The 12038-nt window shown below is 37.9% G+C and overlaps 1 protein-coding gene across 7 annotated transcripts in view; it reads right to left on the bottom strand.

Moving 5' to 3' along the window:
• Nucleotides 1–4560: 4560 nt before the first annotated feature.
• FKTN (fukutin) overlaps nucleotides 4561–12038 on the bottom strand; it is a 67642-nt gene continuing 60164 nt past the window's right edge. For 6 of the 7 annotated variants that reach the window (XM_010335994.2, XM_010335997.2, XM_010335995.2 and 3 more), the window contains one exon: nucleotides 4561–5699. In XM_010335994.2, coding sequence (XP_010334296.1) covers nucleotides 5486–5699 — 214 coding nt within the window. In that variant the 3' untranslated portion in view covers nucleotides 4561–5485. The other variant, XM_074395121.1, reaches the window with a different exon arrangement.

Below are 12038 nucleotides of genomic sequence, written 5' to 3'. Positions count from 1 at the left end.
TGCCCAGCTAATTTTTTGTATTTTTAGTAGAGATGGGGTTTCACCATGTTGATCAGGATGGTCTCGATCTCTTGACCTCGTGATCCACCCGCCTCGGCCTCCCAAAGTGCTGGGATTACAGGCTTGAGCCACTGTGCCTGGCCCGGGATTTCTTATTAGAAAATTTATACTTGCCACTTTAAGCACAGGACCTGTACAAAAGGTATCACCATTGAATTAGTCTGTTTCACTTATAAACTATAATTAGGATTTCAGTCTGATGTGAAGCAGCTTAAAATGGCATCACACTGCCCTGCTGATCCTTCCCTAGTTGAGACAGAAAGACAAGTTTGGGAGCAGAAAGTAGAAATAAGTATTTTCAATTCTCCTTTATTAACAATGACACAGGCATTCATCAGCATAGACAATTAAATAAAACTAAGTATTCCCGATTTCTTCCTTCTCCAAATCATGGCTTATGTCTAATTTCACTAACAAGGAGGTAATGATTTGCATCTAAGAAAGGCTAGAATATTGAAAAAGAAGTCCAGGGGAGAGCAGGCACCAAATCTAGGGAAGTACAGTGAACTGCCTGGGACCAGCAAACTAGGTAGCAATGGGATAATATTAAGAGACAACTGTGCCAGGCGCGGTGGCTCAAGCCTGTAATCCCAGCACTTTGGGAGGCCGAGGCAGGTGGATCACGAGGTCAAGAGATCGAGATCATCCTGGTCAACATGGTGAAACCCCGTCTCTACTAAAAATACAAAAAATTAGCTGGGCATGGTGGCACGTCCCTGTAATCCCAGCTACTCAGGAGGCTGAGGCGGGAGAATTGCCTGAACCCAGGAGGCGGAGGTTGCGGTGAGCCGAAATCGCGCCATTGCACTCCAGCCTGTGTAACAAGAGCGAAACTCAGTCTCAAAAAAAAAAAAAAAAAAAAAAAAGAGACAACTGCTTAACCAAAAAAATGAAAAAACAAGTTCTATTGAGAGAAGGAGGCAAACTGGTAATGTCTCTGAATTCATAAACCATACAATTTAATTTGTAATGACTTGACAGAATTTTCTTTTCTTAAGCAAATTCAGTCATGCAACCTCCTGAGTGAAGCAATGTGCTCTGACCCATGGTTTCTATAATTCCATTTGAAGATTAGAAAAGAAACACGGAACTAGAAAATTGCACACTTCTTGAGTACTTACTTAATCCTAGGCCTGAGGCTAAGAACTGTATACTTCATTTAATCCCCCTTAAAACCCTTAGAAGTATGTATCATTTCCCAATTCACTAGTGTGGAAGTTGAGACTGAAAGGGCCCCCACCATAAATCCCACGATTAAGCTGAAATTCAAATTCAGGCCTAACCCAAAAGTTTGTGGCCTTTTATGCCAACATATTGTCATCCCTAAGTGAGATGTCAGAGGTGATCTAGCCCACGTCTTAATGATAGTGGAAGACAAGAAGAAAAGAGGAATAGTTGCTGGGATTTTTCTTGAGAAATTTTCTTGACTGGTCAGTAACTGAAGTTTTTCCATGCCTTAAAGCTGTTATAACTAATAACTACATGTTAGAAGGTGGGAGTGTGGGACCATTTCTCTGACTAGGTTTTGAGGGAATATTTCTCCTAAGGATTTATAGCACTTAAGATTTAAAAAACTGTTCACTCTCCAGAAAGTGAAACTTGGGGTAAACTTAGAAAAATGTGTAGACACAAGTTTGAGTGAAATTTTAGACTGAAGTGTGGAAGCTCATTCCAAATGTGTTTTCCAGATTTAGCTCTGGTACCCAATGTACAAATTCCTGCTTACCTATGTAATATCTTGCCTATCTATGTGCCATTTGAAATACTATAGTTGTGTAAGAACAAAAACAATGGTTTGAGGTCACAAATTTAAAAAGGAATGAGTACAATCTATTCTTTACTACTTGCATTTATCAGAGTATCAATATAAATAATTAAAATTAGTTTAAATACTAAAAACTAGATACCCTAGTCACCTCTCCAGCCAAGTAGATTAAAAAAAATCCTGAAAACTGCAAAGTATTCCAGTTAATCTATTATTTTTGTGTGTCTGAATGAGACCACTACTACCAGGTAAAGGTCCCTTAGGAAAAAAAGAGCCTCATGAAAGGTCACTTTAAAGGGGAAAGACTCTTCACATATGGGCATTTAGCAGATTGGTGCTGAGGGTTCTCTTGGGAAGTATAATGGTAAAGTAGCAATGGGATGCATCTTGAGCTTAGAGAATTAGGTACCAAAGGCTGATGTTGCCAGAAGTGAACTATTTCATTGTCTGGAGAGAAGGCATTTTCCAGATAAAGGTGAGAAGGCATTTTCCAGATAAAGGTATGAAGGCTGCCCACAAGAATTTTGAACAAGAAAATACTTCTCCTTGACCTCTCTGTCATCTTGGGTTTTCAATCTGAACAAAAAGATACTAAATGGCAGAAATACCCTGAAATTTAGACGCACTGAAGCACTGGATGACTTCTCTGTTGAGCATCTCAAGCACTGTTAAAGATACTGTGTTGTGATGCAAAACAGGCATTTGACTAGAAGTCATGGCAGTCTTGGGTTTTAGCGTCAGCTGTTCTTGTTCAGATCATTCCATTCTGTGATTATTTAGTTTATTTAATTATATAATAATCCCTCTTCTAAAATAAGAGAGTTTAAAATGAGTATTACATTATAGTCTCTTCTAGTTTTTAAGATTCAAAAGCAGAATGATTTTCACTTAAGTTTTAACTTGTTTTGTGGGGATACTGGCAAACATTCTGTCACCTAGTGGTCACATTGCAGGTTTTGCAGCTAGGGAATCAAGGAAATCAGTTGTCCCACAGAGCAGCTACTCTTAAGGATGCACAATTTTGGGAACTATGGTTTTATTCCAGGGGCCGGATATCAGCAGCTGCAGCAGAGGAGAGAAGGACAAGTGCTCCCTGCTTAAGATGGACTGGGTAGCTACCTGGTTGCCCCGGTTATCAATTAAGAGGACTCTTACCTCTCAGGATGTCTCTGGAAATATCCATGGGGGCCTACCTACCAACAAGTTGCCAGCTTCCCCAGGTAAGCCAGCTTCCCTAGGTAAACTAAACCTGAAAGTGGTCAGAGTAGGAGAATGACTGCTAGAATACTCAAGTGAGGAAAGAAGAGGGATCCAATGAGGTACCGATGATGGATATACCTAACCCAGGGTCTCTGAACACTCCACAGAATCCAACTGTTAAAAAGCATAAGATAAAGTATAGTGAATCAGAATCAGAGGGAAGCCTGGCCTTCAGATTCTAGGGGAAGGCTTCTGTTCCCCCAAGTTAGGGTACAACCCATGAGCTGAAGCCTGTGAAGCCAGAAGACAAGAAAAGTATTTTAGCAGCCAGTAGTCTCTGCAGGGAAGAATATAGAACCTGTGTCAATGGGGCCAACCTGTCTTGGATTTCAGACACTCTTAAGATTTTGTACTCCAGGAACTTTAAATAAAAGATTAATCTGAACAGGAATGGGTAAACTCTCCTGGCAAAGAATAAGAGTGAGTCCCAATTTGAAATGGGCAGAAATGTGGAGTGTATACATTTCTAGATAATGAGCACGAGCAAATGGTCTCCTCAAGTAGGGTGGATTTTGCCCAAAAATTCTATCATTATTTGTTATATTATTTTTGAACATGAAAAATGAACATAGGGTCAGCTCTTTAGAATTTGGGAATGCACTCTATGGGTCAATTTTCTAGAAAAGAGAAAACGGATTATGATGATATGCCATTTTGGGACAAGTTTGCTGATAATCTTAAAGGTCCACAGAAACCTGCTCATGTTATTTATGAAAGACCCAGTAATTCTGCATTGAGAATGCAACTTAAGACAGGAAGACTGTTGGCTGTCATTTATCAAAGAAGGTTTGTATGTTGCTTTAAAAACTTGGAATGAGGTGGTTGTAGGTTACTTTCCCTAATTGGTTTTCAGGAAAGTCTATCAGCCCATTCCCTCAGACATTCAGGTTTCCATTTTTGAGACTCCTATTGTTCTCTGGTTTTAGAGGAAAATCTGCCAAGCTCCAGAAAGTAGTCCTAAATAGCATAGATAAGATAAAAGATTCAGCTTCCTTTCCCAAAGAGAAAAACAGCAGTGCTTATTATGCCTGCATTTTCCTTTACCTCTCACTTGGAATATAACCTTCGAGTGACTGGTGAAGAGATGGGGGAAACAGCCATCCCAGCCGACTCAGACATCTTGAGGGGTAAAGGAAACTGAAGGGTTCCAGAATGTGTGGTACCTGATAAAGCAGAAGGCTGAGTTCTTGCCCCATAAACATTTAACAGACTGAAAACTAGGGATGGACACAAACTTTACAAACTATGATGTGCGGTAGGGTGACTAGTTGCCAAGTTCACCATTTAGCATCCATTTTGGAGATCGGATATACTAGAAGAGGAGAAGAAACAGGTAGGTTTACATGCCATTTGAATTGGTACATAGACCATAAATTAAAGATATAAAGCTGTGATAAATGAAGATAAGAGTACATTTTAAAAATTAGAATACTTTAAAATTTTTATTGATATATTAGTTTCATTAAAATTGGAAGTGCAAGGATTATACATTCAGAAAATATAAAATGTACAAGAATTTCTCATATTTGTACCTAAGAGAGTGACTGAGAATAAAATAAAAGTGAGTTTTGTGAAATCATGGACTCTCAAAATCATGTCTAGTAGAATGGTCTAACTTGAATGATTTGTCAACAAGTGCCCTCAGAGGTCAGTGAAAAATTTCTTACAATGGATGGAAATTTAAGCATTACACAAGCACAGAGTTTCTTCTCACTTCAAATATGAAAACAGTATGTATACAGAAATTTACTTAACTTGACAAATAAGCTCTGATATAAATAAGCTCTCATCTTCCCTAAAAGAGTAATGCCTTTTTGCTCTAATTCAATTCCACATAAGATTAGTTGAAAAATAAATCTGATGTAATCTTTTCTTGATGCCACCAAAAGTCTGATCACTTGAATATTAAACTCAAACTCCACAATCTTAAAAGTAGCACTAACATATCAGCTTAAATGCCCAGAATAGGAATGGGTTATTCTTTTTAACTAGTATAACCTTCCTTAGCTTTGCCTGGTGAGCTCATCTTCCAGTTCAAACATTATTTAATGTTTTAAAAAGTTTTACAGAACTTGAACTCTTCAAAGGGTGGGGGAGGGTTCCCTCAAAGGAAAATCAAGTTGTTTACCAAAGGTAGGAATAAAAGAGGCAGGTATTTGTCTCATTAATCTAGGCTTCTCCATTGTAGCCTAGCATTGTATGTGGCACATGAAAATTCCTCAGTAAGTGCTAAATGGAAGAATTAAATCAGATGGCTCTGGAGTGACGACCCTTTCTGTGTCTTCAAACTTGTCACTTTTCTTTGGTTCCCATTTATGTTTGACAAATAGGCATGTATGTTTTTAAACAGTTATCTGCCTTTTTTTCCAAGAGAGGAATTCTCCCATTCAACCTACTATCTCAATATAACTGGATAACCTCATCCCACTCAGAAATAGGCCAGATTCCATTGGGTTGCACATTGGGAGGAGAGCGCTTCCAGTCCCATGTCTTTACAGGAATCTTCCAGGTCTTACCATAGTTGGCTTCAATGTATTCGAGGGTTTCACAGGGCACATGAACCTTCATGTCTACAAACTCAGTCCAGCAAAGTGTAAACTTGGGAAACAGGTATCTGCAGCAAAACAGAGGGATTAAGCTTCAACAGTGGAAGGTCTGGCTATGGAATCCAGCTGCTAGTGCATTATTAGCTGAAGGACTGTACTCTCCCATAAAACAGCTTTGGAAATAGAGTGGATATTTAATTGTTTCTGACTGTCCAGAACCCCTTTCCTCTTCTAATGTTAACAGTGCCCCAATTTTCCTTCCCTGTTGCAAGTCCATAAGATTGACAAGAGGCTGACCTGATCCCTAAGCTCCAGAGATGGGTAAAAAAGACCCAGGCCAGTAAGTTAGTGATTGAGGCAGCAGCCTGGGGCTTCTGTTGGAACTATCGAGGAAAAAAGTGTCAAAACAAAACGTTGTCCAAAGATAGATGAAAATGATCATTTTCTTTTCTTTCACAATCTGGATTTCCCAAGAATACAGAGTAAGCAGGACTCCAAGTTGTACTTCCAGGCTTTTCCTTTGGTTCCATAGCTTACGTGATCCTACCTGTGGTTTCTGCCTTTCATCTCAAATGCTAAAGAACATCTTTAAACCAGCCCAAGAAATACAAGTTATAATGATTTTAACTATATCTATTGTAGAACTAAGTCAATTAGTAGGTAAGTTTCAGAAATTAAACCAGGTTGGCCATGGTGGCTCCCAGCTCTTTGGGAGGCTGCAGTGGGTAGATCACTTGAGGCCAGAAGTTTGAGACCAGCCTACCCAACATGATGAAACCCCATCTCTTCTAAAAATAAAAAGAAATTAGCCAGGTGTGGTGGTGTATTCCTGTCATCTCAGCTACTCAGGAGGCTGAGGCAGGAGAATCACTTGAACCCCGGAGATGTAGGTTGCAGTGAGCTGAGATCACACCACTGCACCCCAGCTTGGGTGACACAGTGAGACCCTGTGTAAAAAAAAAGTATAAAACAAACAGAAATTAAACCAAAACATGTTTCTTAAAAGTACTTTGGATCAAATAAAGTAAATTCTGTATACTATAAAGGAAAGCTAAAACTAGCAGGTCTGTTTAAGTTACATTATAACTCTACTATATATTCTGCATTTTTTTTCTGAGAAATGTTTCAACGTGGGAAGAACTTTCAGTAATGAGGTTTGAAGGGGCAATAGCAGACATTATAGAAATTTAAAATATCAGAGGATTAAAGAAAGAACAGGGAAAAGCCAGGTTTTAAAATGTAATCATATTGTGGAAATGGGATCTAACTGGGATGTTCTCCAAGAAAAGGTCAGTTCTCATATATCCTGCCTTTGAATATCGTATTCTACCACCAAATGAACATAAAGTCATACATAAAAAGGAGAGGCTGAACAAATTCTAAAGAGAGCAACAACTCCCTTCTACTCAAACTCAGTTAATGGACAATCCCAGCTGGCTACTGTGAAAAGGCAGTCACAGAAAATCTCATAGCTGAGAAATAAGATACAGCTTAGCCCCACCATCTGCTGGTCCCAATTTTACTTTGCACACTCATGTTCACAGAATTGCTTATTTTGTCATCACACATAACGATCCATCACCAGCCTCCACCCTCTCTAATCAGATGCTGGTTAGCAGAATGTCCACCTGTCTTATCCTACCAAGTTGGCACACTGAGTTGAATTGAGGCAGAAATCATGGTCTATCCTGTAATACAGGCCAGGAAACTTCTCTAAGAATTATCCTTTGTGGTCTCATCCGCTGAAAGAGGGAAAAATAATAATAGATAACAGGATAGATGCGGTGAAAGAGAATACTACAAATTTTACAAAAGCAATGTTTTGAACAATGAAGGATTTATGAGCAAAACCAAAACATTTTAAATACATAAACAATGTGAAAATAATTCAAAGTCAATTTAACTCAAATGTTGATTTTTGTACTTAAACAGAAACCTCTCTAAACCCTTTATGGTTTTCTTTTCCCCAATTATTTTTCAATCCATTCAGCAAAAAGAAAATCCCAGCTTCCTAGGAGAAGAGGAAAAATAAACAATAAAATGTAAAAACTAATTATAAAATAGCATTGTGGAGAGGAAGTGAAGGGGGGTGAATGACACAGAACAGCACATACCATGTACCCTGTCCAGGCAACCAGTAAATAATGGCTAAGACTAAAATACACCACGGGTCTGCAATGTTATCTTAACTTTTATAGCTAAGGTTAAGTTTAGCTGAGCCGTTTGTACTTTAAGGCCCTGGGACTGGATCCAACATGTGAACAGGTTTAAATTCAGACACAGGCAACTCTTTAAATCAGACTACAAGTTTAAGAGATTTTATTATCACACACACACAAAAAAATCCTGCCATCCATTTTCTATTTCATGTCACTTTTACTTCATATTATCTTTACATAAAAGAGTAGTTAAATAGTTGGAATAGACCATTTTTTTTCCCTCACAGATATCCTTAAAATCTACAGAACTCTTGGTGGTAGTTGGATAATTTTATCAGTTTACATAAAATCATTTTAAGTATAATTTATGAACATAACTGCTAAATTAAAAGGAGGTTCTTCCACCATCCTAGAATAACAATGTTTTATTATTACTAGGTTCAGAGAGACGGACAACATCAACTATAACTGAACCTGACTTTTTTAAACTTAAGTTTTATTACATCAACTCCAGAGTTGGAGCAGTAGAGTCACTTCTTGGCAAGAATTTCCTGCAAAACATAAATGGTTTATTCTCACTACCAATTTTTTCTTCTTAACTTTTAATTTCTTCTTCTCATGTTATTCCAGTGTCTAAACCCTCTAGCATATTGTTTAATGGAAGCAGGGCTAGCACACATTCCTAACTTTTTTCTGATTTTAAAGGAAAGGCTTCTAAAGATTTATCATTAAACATGATTGCTCACTCTAGATTTTTTTAATATTCTCTTCATTAGGTTAAAGAAATTTCAGATTCCTTTTTTATTTATTTTTTTTTTTTGAGACAGGGTCTCGCTTTGTTGTCAGACTGGAGTGCAGGCTGGAGTACAGTGGTGCTACCTCAGCTCATTGCAACCTCCATCTCCCAGTCTCCTGCCTCAGCCTACAGAGTAGCTGGGATTCCAGGCACACACTATCACACCTGGCTAGTTTTTCTATTTTTAGTAGAGACATGGTATCACCATGTTGGCCAGGGTGGTCTTGACCTCCTGATCTCAAGTGAACCACCCACTTCTGCCTCCCTAAATGTTGAGATTACAGATGTGAGCCACCATGCCAAGCCCAGATTCCTTTTCATCCAAATTTGCTGAGAGGTCTCTCTCCTTTTGGCTAATTATAAAACTTATTAAAAAATTTTAATGTCATCTATTAAAACAATCAGTGTTTTTGTTCCTTTAATCTTTTAATCCTTTAATATGGAATCCCTTTAAACCTTTAATAATTATATTAGTATAATATATAGTTATACTAATATGTACCCACTACAAAATTCTATTCATTTAGTATTTTTTCACTGTATTCACTGAGACAGTAATTTCCCTTATAATTTTTTTTTTTTTGGTATTGTCCATGTCCACTTTTTCTATCACTCTCATAAAATAGTTACTTAGTTTTATATTTTTCTATTGCCTGAAATAAGCTGTACAATACAGGGATAATCTGTTCTGTGAAGGCACAATAAAACTTTGCAATAAACTTTCTAGGTTTTAGTACTCTCTGGTAGGGAAAAGAAAGAGAAAGGAGGATTTCTGATTACTAATTCAATTTCTTGAATGCATATAGGTTATCTAGATCTTTTTGAGTTGATTTTTCTAGAAAATTTTATCATTTTCACATTTTAACTATCACATTTACTGACCTAGTTATCTACCTCATTTTTTTCGAGTCAGTGTAACACAGCTGAGTATAAACTAAAGCCAGCCATCCCAGATTTTTATTTTTTCTTAATCAATCTTGCTGTTTTACTAGTCTTTAATTTTTTAAAGGCAGAATTTGGATTTGTTGGTCTTTGATAATGTTTATTTTCCATTTCATTAATTTCTTTTCTTGACTTCCTTCCTTCACTTTCCTTGACTCTGTTGTTCTTTTATTTTAGCTGAATGCTTGTTTTTAAATCTACTTTTTCATACTTAATGTTTTAAGGCTATATACTTATTTCTACCCCTAAACTACAGCCTATAATGTTTTGTTTTTTATATTTAAGATGGAGTTTCCCTCTGTTGCCCAGGCTGGAGTGCAATGGTGCCATCTCGACTCACTGCAACTACTGCCTCCCAGGCTCAAGTAATTCTCATGCCTCAGCCTCCTGAGTAGCTAGGATTATAAACGTGTGCCACCATGCCCAGTTAATGTTTGCATGTTTAGTAGAGACAGGGTTTTGCAATGTTAGCTAGGCTGGTCTTGAACTCCTGGTCTTGTGATTTGCCCACCTCAGCCTCCCAAAGTGCTGAGAGTACAGGTGTGAGCCACGGTGCCCAGCTCCAGCCTATAATTTTTAACATGTAGTACATTCATCATCTTTAAGTCTTAAATATGCTATAATTTCTATTATGACTTCCTTTTTAATTAATGAGTTATTAAGGAGGATGTTTTTAAATTTTCACTCATTTTAAAGATGTCTTAATTGCCAGTTTCTAATTTAATTCCATTGTGATCATAAATGCTATCTACTGAAATAACCATGTAGTTTTTTCTTCTTTAATCCATTAACATGGAGAATTATACACACACAAGAAAATTTTTATTAAGGCTTTGAAACTTCTTAAAATTGACTTTATGATATAGTATACAATCAACTTTTGTAAATGTTCTGTTTATAGCTGATAAGAAAATATATTCCCCATTTATCGGGTAAAGACTTTATATGTATAAAGTCAAATAAATCAAGCCTGTTAATTTTGTTCAAATCTTCAATATTTTTACTAATTTCTTCTTTTTTAAACAAGCAGTTTTATTTTGAGATAGGGTTTGCTCTGTCACCCAGGCTGAAGTGCAGTGTCCAATCACAGTTCATTATAACTTCAAGCTCCTAGGCTCAATTGAACCTCCCAATTCTGCATCCTGAGTAGCTGGGACCACAGGTACATGCCACAATGCCCAGCTAATTTTTAAAAAATGTTTTCTACAGACATGAGGTCTCACTATGTTGCCCAGGCTGGTCTGAAACTTTGGGCTTCAAGTCATCCTCCCACCTCAGCTTCCCAAAGTGCTGGTATGACAGGCATGAGCCAATGTGCCTGGTCTTCAGCAACTTAAAAAATAAAAGCATATAAGAATCTCCCTTTGCCGGGCGCAGTGGCTCAAGCCTGTAATCCCAGCACTTTGGGAGGCCGAGGCGGGTGGACCACGAGGTCAAGAGATCGAGACCATCCTGGTCAACATGGTGAAACCCCGTCTCTACTAAAGATACAAAAAATTAGCTGGGCATGGTGGCACGTGCCTGTAATCCCAGCTACTCAGGAGGCTGAGGCAGGAGAATTGCCTGAACCCAGGAGGCGGAGGTTGCAGTGAGCCGAGATGGCGCCATTGCACTCCAGCCTGGGTAACAAGAGCGAAACTCCGTCTCAAAAAAAAAAAAAAAAAAAAAAAAAAAGAATCTCCCACCACAATTGTGGACATGTTAAATATTCATTAGAGCTGGGCACGATGGCTCAAGCCTGTAATCCCAGCACTCTGGGAGGTGGAGGTGGGTGGACCATGAGGTCAAGAGGTCGAGACCATCCTGGTCAACATGGTGAAACCCTGTCTCTACTAAAAATACAAAAAATTAGCTGGGCATGGTGGTGCGTGCCTGTAATCCCAGCTACTCAGGAGGCTGAGGCAGGAGAATTACCTGAACCCAGGAGGTGGAGGTTGAGGTGAGCTGAGATCACGCCACTGCACTCCAGCCTGGGTAACAAGAGCGAAATTCCGTCTCAAAAAAAAAAAAAATCTATATCTATATCTATCTATATATATTCATTAGAATTTCATCAGTTTTTGATTTATATTTTTAACCATATTGTTAGTCATGTAAGCTCATGAATACCATTTATTCTTGGTAGACTGTTTCTTTGAGAGATTCTATAATGAGCCTTCTAATCCTTTAATGTTTCCCTCTAAAATTCTCTTCTGTCTGATACTAATACTATAATGTCAGTTTTCTTTGGTTAATTATATTGGGGTACAGCTTTTCATCCCTGTAACTTTCAACATTTCTATGTGATTTTGCTTGGGATGTGCTTCTTGCAAGCATTATACACCTAAATTTTGCTTCCTCATTTGATAATCTTTGTCTTTTTATAGGTTAGTTTAATTCGTTTATGTATTTTTTATATTTATTGTAATAAACTGTGTGTTGAACTTATTTTGAACTCTAGAGTCAGCCTGCCTGGGCTCAAGTCCTGGCTTCACCAATTATTAGCTGTATGACCTCATCAATCTTTTTTG

This window comes from Saimiri boliviensis, chromosome 2 (genome assembly GCF_048565385.1).
Source record: "Saimiri boliviensis isolate mSaiBol1 chromosome 2, mSaiBol1.pri, whole genome shotgun sequence".
NCBI lineage: Eukaryota > Metazoa > Chordata > Mammalia > Primates > Cebidae > Saimiri > Saimiri boliviensis.
Note: the sequence above shows the minus strand (reverse complement) of the source record. Positions and strands in the feature narration are given on the sequence as shown.